The sequence below is a fragment of the Eublepharis macularius genome, chromosome 17, assembly GCF_028583425.1.
Source record: "Eublepharis macularius isolate TG4126 chromosome 17, MPM_Emac_v1.0, whole genome shotgun sequence".
Lineage (NCBI taxonomy): Eukaryota > Metazoa > Chordata > Lepidosauria > Squamata > Eublepharidae > Eublepharis > Eublepharis macularius.
Window position 1 is genome coordinate 27,398,947 of NC_072806.1, and position 18,222 is coordinate 27,417,168.

The 18,222-nt window shown below is 53.1% G+C and overlaps 1 protein-coding gene across 1 annotated transcript; it reads left to right on the forward strand.

The window, feature by feature from the left end:
- The first annotated feature begins 145 nt into the window (after positions 1–145).
- Positions 146–17,613, forward strand: WDR81 (WD repeat domain 81). The gene is made up of 11 exons (XM_055001950.1): positions 146–226; positions 1,505–5,025; positions 7,756–7,863; positions 7,970–8,160; positions 9,805–9,995; positions 10,618–10,777; positions 12,155–12,287; positions 12,636–13,301; positions 14,588–14,733; positions 14,830–15,009; positions 16,479–17,613. Exons 2-11 carry the CDS (start codon positions 1,530–1,532, stop codon positions 16,797–16,799), a joined length of 5,592 nt encoding a protein of 1,863 aa, XP_054857925.1. The 5' UTR covers positions 146–226; positions 1,505–1,529; the 3' UTR covers positions 16,800–17,613.
- Positions 17,614–18,222: the final 609 nt, after the last annotated feature.

Below are 18,222 nucleotides of genomic sequence, written 5' to 3' on the forward strand. Positions count from 1 at the left end.
CGCAGCCCGGCGGCGGCGATCCCCTCCCGGCTGGGGGTGGAGGGATCCACTCCGCCCCCTCCCAGCCACGTGGCGTTTGTGTCTTTCCCGGGAAGCGGCGCCACGTGACCGGCGGCATCAGCTGATTCAACATGGCCGGGGTGCCCGCCGCCGCAGCCCGCCCAGAAGACGCTCCGGGGCGCCTCGCCCTCTGAGCGCGTGCAGAGTGGCCCCTGCCTGTAAGCCGGTGAGAGACTGGGCCGGGGGCTGGGAGGAGGAAGCCTCGGGCCCCGCTGCCCTCTTGGCACCGCTTGGCTTGGCGCAGCCGCCCTCCCTGTTGCGCTACTCTCCGTTGGTTATCGTAGCTCCCTCCCCGACGCCCCTTTCATCCACCTGGGCTCCCAAGCTTAGTCTCGCCAGAGATTGCTGGGCTTTGTACATGCACAGAGTGCCATTCCCGTCCCTGCTGAGCGCTGAATCTTCTGCCCCGAGCGAGGGGGAATTCTTTGCAAGCCACCGAGCAAGGCTTCGGGGCAGCTCCGGGTGTAAACTTTTATGGGTTAGTGGATGGGCTAAGGCAGGGGGAACCAGATTCGAACCCTGGCTCAGCCATGCTGCTCCCTGGGTGACTTGGGTCTTGGTCAGCCTAGCCTACCTTACAGGGTCGATGTGAGGACAAAATGGAAGAAGGCAGAGACAAACATGCTGCCCTGAGCTCTCTGCAGGAAGGGAAGGATAGAAATGAGACAGAATTATGTCCTGGGTAAGAGGCTGCATGGTGTGTTTTGTTGCGGCTTCACAAAGGCTCAGGAAGCTGGAGCAGTGTAGTGGATTGTGTTGGACAAGGAGCTGGGAGACCCAGGTTCGAATCCCCACTATGCCATGGAAGTTTGCAGGGTGACCAGCCACGTGCTCTCAACCTAACCTACCTCTCTGGGTTGTTGTGAGATAAGGGAGAATGGTTTAAGCCACTTAAGGTCCCCATTGGGGAAGTAAATGCATAAAGTAAATAAAATAAAATGTTTTGAGTCCAATTGGAGCTGCAGACAAAAAGTCAGAACAGGAGCAACACTTGTTCTTCCCCATAATTCTGGTTCTGTTCTGATCAAGGCCCTGGAACCCTTTCTCTCTGGTGAGGGCTAGAAGCTTGTTTTTTGCAAAAAGTCCAAGCCCTTTGGATGCTGAGTTCAGGGCCTTATCCCTAACTGTGTGCCCTCACAGCTCTGGCTGAAGGGCAGAGGGGAATGGGGAGGTGGGTTGTAGGGGAGCTGGAATCAACAGCTGGCAACAAATACTACATCTCAGTCAAAGGCTTAGGGGAATACATGATGTTTGAACTTGGTGCAGAAAACCTAATCTGTTACATGCTACTTGAATCCGTGGGGAGGGAGTTTCCTAAGTGGGAAGCAGCCACAGAAAAGGCCCTGGCCCCAACCTCCACCTGCCTAAGCCTGAAAGGTGGGGAGGGGCCAGTCTCCCCTGAGTGTGTCCTCATTGACCTCTGGCTCTCTTGTGTTTCCTGCAGGGCATGGTGTGAAGCCACCCCCACCATGGAGAGCCGCCTCCTGAAGCACGTGGAGAAAGACTTGAACATCGACCGCAGCCAGTTGGCTGCAGCCCCGGAGGGCACACACGTTGTTGCTTTGGTGCCGACCAAGTGGCTAGTGAGCGTGAAGGAGCGGGGGACGCTCCCCAGCGTGTGTCCACGTCCGGATGGCCTCAGTGAGGCGGAAGTGCGCACGTGTTTCCAGCGCTCTGTGCAGAAGTTGCCCTCTGGCTGGACTAGGGTGGAGATCCATGGTCTCAGGAAAGACCGGCTGTGCTACCCGCTGGCCACAACACACGGCACACAGAGCGATCCCAAGGGCCGGCCAGAGACGCTCCACAGGTTCATGAGGAATGTGGCTTCGCAGAACTACCGGAACTTGTGGGCCCAAGCCCACCGCTTATATGTGCAGCCCTACCACCGTGCCCACGACCCACCCATAGCCCCGGTCTTGGAGGTGCTCCGCAACGCCCTTCAGAAGTTGTATAGCTGCCCCATAGTGCAAGTGGGAAAGGGAACGTCCTGCACCTCTCCTGCGAAAGAGTGGATCTCACCCAGCAGGGGCCAACGTCCCTGTCCCAGTCTCCTCCCCGCAGAAGCTCTGTTGGAATCCTCAGAGATGCTCTACGTGCTCTTCCCGTACGTGCAGTACTCCCTGCATGACATTGTCACCTTCAGTCCTGCCAAACTCTCCAACAGCCACGCCAAGCTCCTTTTCATCCTTTTCCAGATTCTGCAGGCCATGCAAGCATGCCATGGGGCCGGGCTGGCATGTGGGGCCTTCACCTTGCAGGAAGTAGCTGTGGATGAAAAGCTGTGTGCTCAACTACGGGTTCACCTGCAGGATTACGAGCAAGAGGAGGAGGAGGAGGAGGAAGCTGCAAGAGGCAGTGCAGGAGGGGACTCGGTGGCAGGCAGCTCTGCCGAGAAAGCAGCAGTGGGGACAGCACCCCAGGAAGGACTTGGCAGTCTTGTTCTGGACTGGGTGAATGGCCGGCTTAGCAACTTTGACTATCTCATGCACCTGAACCGCTTGGCTGGGCGGCGGGTGGGAGACCCCAATTACCATCCTGTTCTCCCGTGGGTGGTGGATTTCACCACCAAAAACGGCAAGTTCCGGGATCTGCGGAAATCCAAGTTCCGCCTCAACAAAGGAGACAAGCAGCTCGACTTCACCTATGAGATGACCAAGCAGGCTTTTGTGGCTGGAGGTGGCCTGGGTGGGGAGCAGCCCCATGTACCTCACCACATATCAGATGTCCTGTCAGATATCACCTATTATGTCTACACAGCCCGACGGACTCCCAAAGCCGTGCTGTGTTCCCACGTGAGGTCCCAGTGGGAGCCTAATGAGTACCCGGCAAATATGGAACGCATGCAGGGCTGGACCCCGGACGAATGTATCCCCGAATTCTACTCAGACTCCACCATCTTCAAGTCCATCCATCCAGATATGTTGGACCTGGAAGTGCCGGCTTGGTGTGGCTCCTGCGAGGAATTTGTGGTGGCCCACCGAGCTCTGCTGGAGGGCTGGGAGGTGTCGCAGGATCTCCACCACTGGATTGACCTTACCTTTGGCTACAAGCTGATGGGGAAAGATGCAGTCAGGGAGAAGAATGTCTGCCTTCATCTGGTGGACAACCACACCCACTTGACCAGCTATGGGGTAGTGCAGCTCTTCAACCAGCCCCATCCCAGGCGCTTGGCAGGGCCTCTGCTCCTTCCCGCTGAAGCCCCTCTGGCTGTGAAGCCCCTCATCCCCCCTGTGCAGGAGACCAGAGTGCTGGAAGACCTTAAGTTGGCCGACAATGCTGGGGGCCTTTTCTTGGAGGTGGAGCAAGGAGCTGAAGCCCTGGAAGCCATTCCTGTAGTGGGCAGAGGTGTGGAGCCGCCTGCTCTGAGTGCGCCTCCTGCACAGCCTTCTGGGACCCCTGCAGACAGCAAGCATCCTGGCCGGAGGGCCAAGCCTCCCGTGCAGGTGGAAGGGGCGGAGGTGAAGATCGCGCTCCCAGAGGGTTGCAACCCGCTGCAGGCCTTGGAGGAGTTGGAGCGGTTGGATGCTTTTGTCCTGAAGGGGTTGCATGGCAAACTGGCTGAGCTGGAGCAGCCCCTACCTGAGCTGCCCCTGGGGCTCTCAGCTCTGTTCCAAAGGGACATGCAGGCCCTGGGGGTCCTGGTGGCTGAGATCATCTTTGCATCCAAGCTGCGGGCCATGAAGCCAGGCGAGACGCTGCAGGAACGCTTCCAGATGGCCCGGAGGCTTTGCCAGTATCACCCCAAAGAGATCCCAGCTCCGCTTCAGCATCTGCTGGAAACGTTGCTGCGGCTGAGCATCCCGGACATCCAGCTTTCGGGGGAGCTGGTGAGCTCGGGGAAGAGCCGGCTGTTTGCCTATGAGCCTGTCTGGCAAGGCCTTCCGCCCCCCTGCCCTTCTCAGCTGCTGAGCCCCTTTGGGGCAGTCCTGCCCTTTCCACCCTATTTCCCATCTCTGCACAAGTTCATCTTCACTTACCTGTCCAGGAAGGCTGAGGATGCCGGGCAAGGGCGGGAGCTTGTTTTCCAGCTGTGGCAACAGCTGGAGAGTGTGCTGCGGGACAACACCCCGGAGGGTTTGGAGATCTTGCTGCCCTTTGTGCTGGCGCTGATGTCTGAAGAGAAGACGGCGGTCCACGCAGCTTGGTATCTCTTCGAGCCCATTGCCAAGGCCTTGGGCCCCAAGAACTCCCACAAGTACCTGCTGAAGCTCTTGATCGCTGCCTACGAGAGCCCCGGCAGTCTGCACGGACGCTTCTACCTGTATGCCGACTGCTTCGTCGCCCAGCTGATGATACGCCTGGGGCTGCAGTTGTTCCTTTCCCATCTGCTGCCCCACATCCTGCAGGTTCTGGTGGGGGCAGAGGGTTCTGCCCCAGAGGACGACAGGGCTTTGCTGCTGGGCACCGCTGAGGACGATGAGAGCGGGGAGGGCAGCCCCGGGCCAGGCTCCTTTGGGGAGGAGATCAAGGCCGATGCGGAACGGGGCTCGGGGGTGCTGGAGCTGCTGGACTACATGTCTGGTGTCAGCTTGCATGACCAGGGTTACCTGCCGGAGAGCGAAGAGTTCCAGAACGGCCTGTATGTGGCAGAGAACTTGCAGGAGCCGGAGTCCCTGAGCCTGGGGCACCTGAGCGATAAGAGCAGTGCCAGCGAGGTGTCCTTGGGAGAGGATCGGCCAGCTGCTGATGGGGAGTCCCTGAAAGACAAGGCCAGCCTTGAGTCTCTTGACAGCAGCCAAGATCTGAAGCACAGTGAAGAAGAGGAAGAGCAAGGTCAGCGGGACAGGGAAGAAGACCAAGATGATGCCCCCCTGGCCACAGACGAGCTGGTAGTGCCTGTGCCTGGCAATGTGCCTTTGGAAGCCAGCCTAGCTGAAGAGGAGGAGGAGGAGGAGGAGGAGGAAGATGGGTCTGAACAGGACATGCCTGACCATGATGGAGATAAGGAGCAGACAATCTTGCTGGGTGAGCGGCCCCCATCCTTTGGAGAATACTTTCTGTAGTACTAAAACTAAACACTTTGCTCAGATATTATTGTTCTGGAATTGCAAGATTCGAGTCCAGTAGCACCTTAAATGGCTGAGAATTTCCAGGGTTATCAGCCTTCAGGCGTCAAAGCTCCCTTCAACAGATTCAAAGTAGTATACAGTAGTATCTGAGGAAGGGAGCTTTGACTTTTGAAAGCTCGATGCCCTCAAAATCTCGTTAGTCTTTAAGGTGCTGCTGGACCCGAATCTTGCTCTTCTACTGCAGACCAACGCGATTGCCCACCTGATACTATGTTCTGAAATTGGAATCTAAATGGTGAAACTTCGTTTTGCAAAACTAGCCAACTCTTGGGGATTCAGAACCAACCCCCCCCCCCCCGCCCCAATAAATATTTGTCAGAGGCAGCATAATATAGGCTAGAGCCTGCAGGTCTCAGATGGCAACTGGGGTGCGAGGGTGTGTGTGTCAGTAAATGTCCTGTGATTGCTCATGCCTGCGATTGAGAAAATGAAGGGGGGGGCTGTCTACTCCCTGCCGCTTTGAGTCCAGGTTGGAGTAGAGAGTGCCCTCAAGTCATAGCTGATTTATGGCAATCCCTGGCAGGCTTTTCCTGGCAAGAGACTAATAGAGGTGGTTTGCCACTGCCTGCCTCTGCAACCCTGGTTTTTTTTGGAGGTCTCCCATCCAATTACTAACCAAGGCCGACCCTGCTTAGCTTCTGAGAGCTGACAAGATCAGGCTAACCTGGACCATCCAGGTCAGGGCATGAGTCCAGGTTAGGAATCACGATTTGTGTCGTCCTGCTCTGGACCTTTTTTCCTTTTTATAAGATCTTGAGTCCAGCAGCCTCAAACTTCCATTAACCACAGGTGTATGAAATAAATAGATGGGCTGAGTGGGCCCGTGCTGCTGTAGAAGGGCCGGTTCCAGGTTTTGAGAGGCCCCCTCCCCTGCCCACCACTAGCCCCCTCCTCACTGGTACTTCCCACAGATGCACCTGCATGTAGGTGTAACGGGACAGTTGCCCGTGTCTAAAACCAAGTTTCAACTTGCCAAGAGAAAGATGGATCTCTCTCCGGGGAAGCCGAAAGCAGTTAGTCTTTAGACCTGTCAAACAGATAAGTTCTTTGAACCAGCTGTTTATCAGTACATTTATTTATATAGGGTTCAATATTGCTTTGCAACTCCCCATCAAACACACAGACACCTATCTAGAGTTTATTTCACTTTATTGAAAATACACCCTAGTTTTTTAATGAAGCAAGCAATCAAAATATAAATGGCTATTAATATGAATCCTATAACAACAGAACATAGAAAGGCAATAAGAAATAAGTTCACTAACATTTCTCAATAAATCCTAAGTTTAACATTGCTCAAAGTTTCTATGAAATACATAGGTAGAAATAACTTCTCACCTAGATTCTCTCAAGAGATCTCTTCCATCAGTACCCTGTTTATTCTTTCTGTGTTTGCAATGATATACCTAATCATATGCAAATATTTAGGGTCTATTCACATGATAGCACAAACAAATATTGATTGGTTTGACACTTCACTGAATATTCATAATTTCATAGTACAGCCTTCCAATTAGTTAAAAAATTATGTCATAGTCAGAACTGCACAACAAAACTACAAATCTCTAACAAGTGTCAAGAAAAGTTAAGTTGGGCGATCACCATTGGTTGAATCTCTGATAGAAGAACATCAATCTCGGTAGAGTCCACTATTTTAATTAATTGTCAAAGGATGAAAGCACACCTGTTGAATTACCTTACACATAGAAAAATACACTGAAAGTTCATGTAAAGTTTAAAAGTTCATCTAGAGAGTATAGAAGCTAGGCCTAGTATTGTTCAGTATTGATTATTGGCATATGATTTTAATCTATATTGGCATAACATAGGCTTCCTTTGCCCCAAGCTCTCCAATACACCTTCTCCAATGATGCTACATAAAGTATGGCTGGGAGCACCACCGCTGTCACCACCGAAAGCTCTACCACTCTGTGGTACCTACATACCCTTCCACAAGGCTGTAATGCTAGGCAGCGCATGTGGCTGGGAGGGTGGGTGATAAAGCACTAAACCAATGGGGGGGAAGAGCCAGCAGGCCAGAGGTCAGTGATAGCAGGCCCTGCCACATACCCTGGGCCTTGGCAGCTGCCCCTCCTCTGTTTACGCTCATGCCACTGCAGCCCCTGAAGGCCTTGCTGGCTTATTGTGGCCAGAGCTGGAAGATGAGGCCTTCCTTCTCTTGCGGCAGGAAGCTTCTGAGGCCTATCAGCCGAGCTGTGCCTGGTGACAGGAACTGGCCTCATTTCAGGAGCCACGGCCACCTTGGCTACTCTTCTGTGACCGGCTAGTTTCACCTGCCATTTTCCTTAAAGGAGCTATTGGTTGAAGTGGGGGTGGAAGTGAGTCTGGAAGGAGTGTTAGGCCAAGGCCAATAGGGAGGGCCTGATAGGCCAATAACTGTTACTGGCCGCCTCCTTGTTCTTTGTGTTGTATCCTTTTCTGTGTGTTATTGCATTGTTTTAATACTATCTTAAATGTTTTAAATTTAAATGGTTTTAAATGTTATAAAGTTCGCTGCCACCCTGTTTAGGTAGAAAGACAGCATATGTATGTTTTAAATAAATAAGTAAAAAATGTGGCTGGGGTGTTGGCTGACTCAACTCCGTTCCTCTTTCTCGGCTCCAAGACACAGCCAGCAAAACGGTGAAATGGCTCTCGGCCAAGCTGGGCCCCACCACAACCTGCCGCTACATTGCCAGGAACCTTCTGCGCCTGCTGACCTCTTGCTACATGGGTAAGGGGGACATCTGTTTCTGGGGCGGGAGGGGGAAGATCTGTGGGGCAGGAGGTGAGGGTGCCGCTGCCTTCTGCTTCCCAGCTGGGCTCTTTCTCCTCGACAGGTCCCCACAGGCAGCAATTTGTGTCTGGCACAGAAGAGATCCGTCCTCTGAGCGCCGGGAGCATTTACCAGAAGCGACCTGTGCTGGGGGATGTTGTATCTAAGCCGGTGCTGGCTTGTCTGGTGCACATAGCACACCTGTATGGAGAGCCTGTCCTTACCTACCTCTACCTACCGTATCTCAGCTACCTGGTCAGTATCTTATCCAGCCTGCAACCAACAAGCTAAGGGAGATCTGTCCCCTTCCATCTTTTCTCCTATTATTTTGTCCTCCTGCTCCTTGCCTTATTCCTGGATCTGTGATATTCAAATAGCCCTTGGCTCTGGGGCCATTTTGGAGCAGTCTCTGTTCTTTACTGTGGGAATTGTTCTGAGTATGCACAATAATAACTGTGCTTATATACGACCCTTCTGGACAGATGAGTGGTGAACAAGGTCTGTGTTATTATTATCCCCACAATACAGCTGGGGCTGAAAGGAGTGGCAGACCAAAGGCCACCTACTGAGCTCATGGCAGTAGTGGGATTCAAACCAGCAGAGTGCTGATTTGTAGCACAACCACTTAACCACTGTGCTACAGTTTGTTAAAAAGCAAAACTCAAGAATTTTCGTCTCTTTCTATGGTTGCAAGGACCTGCTTGGATGCCTGAGAGCATTGCTAAGGAGTGTTCCGATAGCAGGCATGAAGGAAACAGTAGATGCCAGTTTAAAACCAGAAGGGTTGACTGTTCAGAATTGAGGCTTGGACCCAACTCTTCTCCAGGGCACAGCACAGCCAGTATTTAGAAATTCTTATAAAAAGAATTGCTAGTATGCAGCCTCTGCTTTGAGGGACAGAGGAGTTAGCCGTGTTAGTCTGTAGTAGCAAAATCAAAAAGAGTCCACTAGCACCTTTAAGACTAACCAACTTTATTGTAGCATAAGCATCTGACGAAGAGAACTGTGATTCTCGAAAGCTTATGCTACAATAAAGTTGGTTAGTCTTAAAGGTGCTACTGGACTCTTTTTGATTTTGCTTTGAGGGACTGACTGTATCCTCTGGAGTACAATGCCTTGCCTATTTTGTGTGCAAAATTACCATTGAACAACAATCATTGCCCTTTGTATGCAACAGATCTCTCTCCTGTTGTGTCTCTGAAAGTTGTGGTCGGGTGAGGACTTTCATTTCCTCCTGTTGAATTTTCTGGGGGGCTTCTGCTGAAAGTGAAGCTGCCTCATATTCAGCGGGAGAGCTGTGTTTGGGCATCTGGCTGAAGTTGAGGGCTCTCAGGGAGAGGAAACGGCCCTGTAGCCTGTGGTGGAAGGAGGCATTCTGGGAATGACAAGAGTGAGTCAGCGGTGGTGATAGTCAAATGACACATACAGAGTTCAGGAATCAGGGTATGGGTTTCCTCTTTTTAAAAAGTCCCCTGTTTTCTTTCTTGCTTTACATCATTTCTAAAAATAGGAGCAAAAAAAGTACACAATGAACTGAAGGATATGGCCAAGTTGACGGGGGGGGGGGGCAGTGTGGCAGGGGAAAGTGTCTGTCTGTAGAACTTGCCAGCAAAAGCCACAGACTTCTTGTGACAATCAACACAAGAGGCCAAGAGAGATGTTGACCTCTGATCCCCTTTCTAAGTGTCGTCTCCCAGGAAATCCTTGTGGCCCTAGCACAGAGCATCCAGACGTCTAGTGATGTACTCTTGTTCTGCATCTCAGAGATCTGCCGGGCCTTGAGTTTGTTTGGACTGGGAGTTCCGTGTTTTGTGGCTGGCATTTGGCTTTTCACATTTCTGTCTGACATCATTTTGTGGTAGGTGAAAGGACAAATGTAGGTGTCTGTCTTGGCTTCAGGTGACCCCCAGCACCGGGGCAGGTGCTGGCCGGCTCAACAGCCGCAAGGAAGCTGGTCTCCTGGCTGCTGTGACGCTGACCCAGAAGATCGTAGTCTACCTCTCGGACACCACCTTGATGGACATCCTCCCCAAAATCAGCCAGGAAGTCCTGCTTCCTGTACTCGGCTTCCTCACCTCACCGACCATCAGGTGAGTTTCGAGGTGGTAGCACCTCCCTTTTGTTGAGGTGATGAATTATTTCCATGTGAGCATTTCCCAGCACCTTGTTTCCTGTCCCTCCTGGCCATTTCTTCAGGGGGCAGCTCTGCATATGACCTTTCTTCTGGGGCTTGCAGTAACAGTCATAGTGGTGGGTCACCATATAGATGCCTGTATGATTTCAGCACAATGAAATAACGAATCTTTAGAAATGGAACTCCCTGACCTGGATAGCCCAGGAGAGCCTGATTTCGTCAGATCTCAGAAGCGTAGCAGAGTCGGCTTTGGTTAGTAATTGGATGGGAGACCTCCAACAAAGACCAGGGTTGCAAAGGCAGGCGATGGTAACACACCTCTGTTAGTCTCTTTCCATGAACCCCCCCCCCAGGGGTCACCATAAGTCAATTATTACTTGAGGGCAGGATTTCATTTCAGAAATGGAACATTTCCCTTGGGAAAATGTAAAAGCACTGGAAAATCCTCAATTAAAAATTTCCACTTTGGCAAATGTTCTGCCTTGCATCGCTGAGGGGATGTCAGGGCAAAGGTAGGGGCAGGGGACCCTGGGCTGCTTCCAGGCAAGCCAGCGGCTCATGTCATTTCCTCACTTCAGTTTTCCTAGTGGGGCCCAGGCCCGTCTCATCTTGTGCATCAAGGCCATCAGCCTGGTGGCGCTGGTAGCTTTGCGGATCGGGTCAGAAATGGTGCAGCAGCACCTGAGCAGCACCCTCCAGATGTTCTTCGAGGCCTTTTCGTTGCCACTGTCAGAGCAGGTGAGTCGGCGGGGCTGAGGGGAGGGTGCCGGTGCCTGGACTCTCAGCCCTTTGTGGCATCTGGGGCAGGGCGGTCACTGGCTCGCCATCTAGCCAGGCGAGGCTACATGGCAGGACTAAAAGATTCCTTCTACGGGAGCAATGGCGCCCCATGTGCATCTTTCTATATGAGTCATGGGATGCACTGGGGGGAGGCGGGCTAGGGACAAATTCACTGTGGATTGCAGCATTCATGTGGGAGACTCTTGCGCTTCTCATCATGGGAATACACATTACTAAGTACCTAGGGATGCTCAAGTGAACCTCATTTCACGTGTTTCCCCTTCCACTTTCCCATGCACTCGCTCACACAGTCACACTTCCATTTTCTTCGTGTGAGTACATTCATGCATTCATTACCAATTCCTCCTTGACCGCTAGTATCTCATTTATTATGAGGTGTCAGTGTTCTCCATGTTTCCCTTCGGATAACAATGTGGTTTGAAATGGGTGCATATTGTTGCATTACATTTCTATAAAGGAATAGCTCTGGCTATGCTTTTCTTTGCTACCCCTGTAGGTAATCTTTGACAAGGAAATTCTCTTAGAACTGCCAAAATCACAGTTTCCCTCACATCCATTCATTGAAATGCAGATCTCGACACTTTCTCACACCTTATAAAGATAAAGGTAGTCCCCTGTGCAAGCACCGAGTCATTACTGACCCATGGGGGGACATTGCGTCACGACGTTTTCTTGGCAGACTTTTTACGGGGTGGTTTGCCATTGGCTTCCCCCTGGAAACTGGGTACTCATTTTACCAACCTCAGAAGGATGGAAGGCTGAGTCAACCTTAAGCCGGCTACCTGAACCCAGCTTCCGCTGGGATCGAACTCAGGTCGTGAGCAGAGCTTGGGCTGCAGTACTGCAGCTTACCACTCTGCGCCACGGGGCTCCTTCTCTCACACCTTAAAGAAATGCAAATCGGCAAGTCAAAGGAACCGACAGTACTTCATGCAGTGGAAACAGAGCTGAATTGGCGCTTTGCCCTCCGGACTCACTTGCAGATGCAGTCACACAAAGTGGCATGCACGTGCTCCGAGCAAGACACAGCCTGCACGTGAATTGAGGACCACACATAAAATCTTGCATTGAAGCGTCCCTAGGTACTTGGTAACGTGCATTTCCACTCAGTGGTGTGCCCAAAAATAACATCAGCAGGTTCAGCTGGGCCAAAACACAGGCAAAGCTGCATCTTCCGATTGCCCCCTTTCATGACGACTGCTGAAGGCCAGAGGGGTGTCCCCTCCTGGAGGGAGGATTCATCCAGCCCCCAACCCATCCCTCTGGCTCCAGATTAGCAGACATTTGTAGGTGACTGGCTTGCTTACTGCCCAGGATGTGCCTATGGAGCCTGCTGTGGTCCAGCCAAGGCAACTGCCCCATGACCCGTCTGCTCTGGAGGAGCTGCAGAAAGTCTTCAACCCTGAGATGGCTTATTCCACCTTCGTGACCTTCTCTTGCTTGCTAGGTATGATGTGACTGCCTCTTCTTTACCTACTTACAGTCTTCCCTCCTCGACACAAACACACACCACCTCCGGGCTATTATGTGCCTTCCATTCTGCCTCTGAACCTTGGTGGAGAAACTGTCAAATGTTATGCTGGGTAGGGCTAAGCCCCTGGCAGGGAGTAGCGGTAGCAGCTTTCTCTGGGTGATTCTTGCAGCTTGCTGAAAAGGCCCTGAGAAACAGGCACACGCCTCAGCTGCCTTCAATTTCTTGGCCTGGCTGTGCTTGGCCCGACAAGAACCCCAGACGAAGGTGATCTGAGTTGCTGGATCTGCTCCTATAACTCTCTCTCTCTCTCTTGCTGGCTAGGGGACGTTATTCACACCATCGTCCCCAACCACGTGCTGGTCGGCCACCTGGCGAGTCTGTACCTGGCGAGCATCCCATGCAGCGAGGAGCCCGTACCAGGCATGGCTTCCTTGGAGCGCAGCACTCTGGGCACAGATCCCTTTTCCGGCCTTTGCGAGGACACGCACTCGGGCACGTTTGGGAGTGTGTTGGTGGGCAACCGCATCCAGATCCCCGTGGAAGCCCAGCAGGATGTCTCCGGCAGCCCCAACAGCTATTGCTTCGCTTCAGGGGGCAGGGAGGAGCACGCCCTGAAGCAGGAGCTGCCGCGCAGCGCCCACCTGCTGTGCGGAAACTGGCTGGCCTATTGGCAGTATGAGATTGGCGTGAGCCAGCACGATGCCCGCTTCCACTTCCACCAGATCAAGCTGCAGAGTTTTGTGGGCCACCTGGGAGCCATCAAGTGCATGGCCCCACTGAGTGGCGAGGACTTCTTCCTGAGTGGCAGCAAAGACAAGACCGTCTGCCTGTGGCCCCTGTACAACAGGGGTGACGGCACTCATGAGATCAGTCCCCGCCTGACTTACGCCCAGCACAAGAAGTCGGTCTTCTACGTTGGCATGCTGGATGCACCACAACATGTTGTCAGCTGTGATGGCACCATCCATATCTGGGACCCCTTCACAGGTAAGTCTGTGGCTGGGAGACGGGCATTCAGGTGAGCTCGAAGGATGGAGCTGTTTCCCTTCCCTGGGGAGAGACGGGTCTCAGTCACTGATGAAGCTGGGACAGGGAAGTCTCTTGAACAACACGTATTTGCAATATGCAGTCATTTGCAGATATGTTTTGACTCATAGCATCAGAGTGAAACCACACTTAAAAACTCTCCCCACCGTGGATCAAAATGCAACCCAGGTCTAAAATTTCCCCGTTGCTACCAGGCTGCTAAATATACACCACAGTACAACTCAGTTCAAGAGCAGCTCAAGCATTAGTTCAGGAGGATCCTTAGATGGTGGTAACCAAAGCATTACCTCCCCTCCCACTCATAAGAACATAAGAGAAGCCATGTTGGATCAGGCCAACGGCCCATCCAGTCCAACACTCTGTGTCACACACTGGCCAAAAAACCAGGTGTCATCAGGAGGCCTGCCAGTGGGGAAGGGACACTAGAAGCCCTCCCACTGATTGCCCGCCCAAACAGATTGCCCCCCCCAAACACTCTTGCAAACACTCTTTGCAAAAGAGAGATTTCCCCCCAAATAGTTTCAGGAGACTTGGGCTGCTGGCTCTCTCATTTCCTGTTTGCTTTGACCCAAAGGACAAATTGCTTCTCTTCTGTGAGCACCAAAAAATTCTAATCTGAATCACTTGTGGAGTAATTGTGAGATTCAAATGACGTTTGTTCCCAAAACTGGGTAGCTTTTTCACTAGCCTGTCTGGCAAGTTCAGTCGGTGACCTCGAGCCCTTCCTGTGGAAATGAAAGAGGTCAGGCAAAAGGAATGCCCATCATGCAGGCTGCTCTCTGTCCAGATTTTTATCCCTACTTCATCCTGGTCAAAGTGAAAGAGGAACGTGGGAATTGCCTGGCTGGATCTGACCTGGGTCTGCCAAGACCTGAACTCTGTTTCCAGCAGAGGCCAGGAGGATCTGTCTCCTGAGACAAGTAGTTCCCTTTAGTCTCCACTGAAAAGGCTGAGGAAATTAAAGGGAGGGCAGGTCTGTCCAAAGCTCTTTGCCATGATAAATTGGAATGCTTTTAGAGGGAAGTTTCCTCTGAATGCTGGTTTGGGGGGGGGGGGGCATCATTTATGGACCTTCTGGGCCATCTGGCTTGGCTGCTGGAGGAAACAGGATGCTGGCCTAGCTAGACTTCTGGTGTGACCGAGCGGGGCTGCTCTTATGTGTGCCCAGATGCAACCCACTCCAGATGCAAACCTCAAGGGGGGGGGGCGCTTGTTGCTTTTTGCAGGCAAACTAATCCACACCTTTGAGGCGCCAGACAGCAAAGTGCCCATCACAGCTGTGAGTGCCATGCCTCCGCCCTACAGCAGTGTCAGCATGGCCAGTGCAGATTCAGTCTTGCGTTTCATCGACCACCGGAAACCAGGATTGCAGGTACCTGCCTTGTTGCTCCCTGTTGTCACCTGCCCCGGGGTTCGATGTCTTCTTTGGCTGCGACCGTGAACTCTTCACCTTCTTTCTTGTCTGCAGCATGAATTCCGGCTGGCCACGGGGGCAAACGCTGGCCTCATCCGTAGCCTGGCTGTCAGCCCCAGTGGGCGGAGTATAGTGGCTGGCTTTTCTTCTGGCTTTATGGTGCTGTTGGACACCAGGACGGGCCTCATCTTGCGGGGGTGGCCGGCGCATGAGGGAGACATCTTGCAGATTAAGGTAAGAGCTGGTGGCAGGAGCTTGTGTGGATCATCTCCCCTCCCTTCCGTGGGTGAGGATCCAAGGTCTCCAACCTGCCTCAAAATGAATCGGGGGTGCAAATGGCAAACCCCCACAAAATCTAGGGGCTGAAGGAGGTTCTGGGGCAAGGCCTGGGGTTTGGTATTTATCGTTATCTTTGTGGTCCCTGCCATTGTAAGTCGGTTCTGGGATGGAGCTCTGCAGAGAGACAGGTTTCCTGTGGCTCCGAGTCCTCCTTCCTTCCTTCTCTCCCCTGCCTAACAAACAAATCCCGGCATTTGGGGTTTTCCACCCAGCTGGGAATTCAGGCCAAGAGTTTCCTGTTGTGGTGAGGAGGAGCTGAACGCAAACACCAGAATGGGAACCTGCTGTTGGGCCTGGAGAATCGCATTGCCATAGCCAGCCCTTTAGGGGCCTTAGGCCACATGTCTGTGGGTTGCGTAGAGAAGCCATTGCAAATTCCAGCCTCTTCCATGCAGAAGTTTCTAGCCCTTGTGGTCTGAGAGACGTCTGAGCAACACTTGGTAAAGCCTCCAAAGCCTGGCCACCTCCAATTGCCTGCATCACAAGTGGTGCTTCATAGCCTGTGATGCTTCTCTGCGATTGTTTAGAAAGCGAGCCCGTGGATAGCTAGGAGGAGGAGGGAAGGGCACACAGGCTCCAGTGCGGGGGTAAGGGAGGAACGGCCTGGGGGGCAGTCCCTCCTACTCCATGCTGGCCAGCTTCCCTGCTTCTCTGGGCAGGGCCCCTTTCTAAGGAATATTCCTCTGTTTGCCTGCCTCTGGGAGCCGCAAGGTGCTGCGTCCTTCACCCAGCACCAAACACAAGCTTGTTATGTTTCCTCCATTGCCTGCAAGCTCAGAACAAGGCCCTACATCCAGCTAGCAGGCAGGAGGTGCTGCAGAGGTGGCACTCCCCACCCCCATGACTTGGCTGCTGTGGGGTGGGGTGAAGCAGCAGTGGCTTCTGGATCCCTTCCAACGGCTGGGCAAGGCAGGCCCCTCCTGTGCCGCAGGCGTGACTGGAATCCCACGGCTTGCTTGGACTTTGCCCCTCCTGTTAGGGGGCTGGCTGACCAGCCAAGGCCAGTGCAGAAAGCCTGTGTGAGTTAACCCTGCACGTCGGGCCTTCATGTTGGCCATTTAGTGGCCGGACTCTGTTGCCCCCACTGTCTCCTGGCAGCCGCTCGCTTCCCCCTGCCCCAAGCCAAAAGCCGGTCTTGGCTTTCCTTCATCTCCCTGGAGTAGGAGGTGCTTCAGAAAAGGCCAGAAGGCATCAGTGAGTGCCCATGTGGAAATAGCTTCTTCCATCAGAGACTGCCTGGCTTGGATCCTCCTCCTCCTCCTCCTCCCCCCGTGTTCTGTATCTGGCAGCCCTTTTGCGGTGGCGCCCACTACCTGTTCTCCTAAGGCCTGTGTTGGCTCATGGTAGCTTTCCCTTCCCTACAGGCCACAGAGGGGAACACGCTCATCAGTTCCTCCTCTGACCACTCGTTGACCATCTGGAAGGAGTTGGAGCAGAAACCGCTGCAGACTTACAAGTCCGTCTCTGAGCCGATTCACGCCTTTGACCTCTATGGCAATGAGGTGGTGGCCGGCACCGTGGCCAACAAGATTGGCGTCTACTCGCTGCAGGAGTCCTTGCCTGCTAGCATCACCAAGCTCAGCTCTGAAAACTTCCGGGGGACTTTAACCAGCCTGGCCGTTCTTCCCACCAAGTGCCACCTTCTTCTGGGTTCGGACAATGGGACTGTTCGCCTCCTGGCTTAGCCCTTCTCCACTCAGCATGTATGATGAATTTCCTTTGAGGGACAGTAGCAAAGCCTATGGCCAACAGGACTCCCCACCCATGCAGGAGGGAAGGGAGGAGGGAAACAGGGGACTTTGTTGAAGCGTCCTTTCTGTTCCCGAAAGCCTCTAAGAACAGTGGAACCCATTCCTAATAAGCTGGCTGCTGGGCAGCCCCGGGGGCGGAATCCTCCCATCACCTCACGTGCCTAAGTCTCTTTGGGATCAAGGGGTGTTTCCCAGAGAAACTCACTAAGGAGGGGGCCTGTGACTTCTCCCCCCCCCACACACACACATGTAGCATTCCACATCCTGGTTGCTCTTCTCCCTGGAAGTGTGGCCAGCTGGAAAAAATTTGAAATGGGAGCGCACTAGGGATGGGCGTTTGTTACCTGAAAGGTGACCTTAGGGTGGCCAGAGGGAGGGAAAGTCGGGTTCTTGCGGTCCACGAAAAGGCACGCTCTCCACACCTCTCGGGCACCAAGCTTCTGTCATATGGGAAATGCCCAAGTGGGGCTTGGACTAAGCTGCAAAGCTCAGAAGGACCGTCTCATCCTTGCCTGTCCAGCAGTGCCCCGAGAGATGCCCTTGGCACACGTTCTGCTCGCACTGACCAAATCGTCATTCCAGGGTGGGCTGGAGCGTCCATCCCCGCCCACTTACTCACATACCAGTGGTGCAAGCAGTGAGAAGAGCGTGCTTTCATTCTTCACCTGGGGTGGGGAAAGGGATAGCCCTTGTGGCTGATCAATTGCAATAGATTGTATAAATATTCTAATAAACACTTTGGAGCTGAGAGCGGCTGTTCAGGTGTGTGCACGCTTAAGATGGAGGGAGGAGAGGATGTCCTTGGTATGTGTACAAGCAAATGTATGGAACCATTAGGGAGGGAGTGTGGGCCTGTGCTGTGTGTATGTGAGTTTGCGGGGCGGGGAGGGTGGCTGCATGCAACGGAAATGTTCGAGCAGTGAAGGGAAGTGTGTTATGAAGATAAAGTTGGCTTCTTCTTAAAGGCTGAGGGTGTAGGGGCAGCCTGTGTTAGGAATGTACCTTTACACCCCGCTGCCTCCCTACCGCAGCTTTGGGCCAAACGAGTGTGAATGTGCTCTGCCAGCTGCTTCCATGCCATGGCCAGCCCCGCTGCCTCCAATTCCTTACTCAAGAGTATTGAGTAATGGTTGCAGAAGGGCTTTGTGCTAGGGAATTATTCTGTCTGGGCACAGTGCGGTGGCATTTTGCGGGAAGCAGTTTGGAGTAGCCAGTGGTTTTATCTGGGGGAGCCAAGTGGCTCGCCCTGGAGGTCCTTATTCTGCTGCTTCTGGCTTCAGCTGGGGATGGGCTGAGAAAGAGAGGAATAAAGGCGTTTGTCATGGGGTGGGGCTTTGTGAAATGGGGAGTTTGAGCC

What these genes read in the sequence shown, in the direction of transcription:
- WDR81 (XM_055001950.1), top strand. Translation starts at nt 1,530, where the DNA reads ATGGAGAGCCGCCTCCTGAAGCACGTGGAGAAAGACTTGAACATCGAC. An exon ending in GGAGCAGACAATCTTGCTGG is followed by an intron (nt 5,026 to 7,755) that starts GTGAGCGGCCCC and finishes CTCGGCTCCAAG; the next exon opens with ACACAGCCAGCAAAACGGTG. An exon ending in CGTTGCCACTGTCAGAGCAG is followed by an intron (nt 10,778 to 12,154) that starts GTGAGTCGGCGG and finishes CTTACTGCCCAG; the next exon opens with GATGTGCCTATGGAGCCTGC.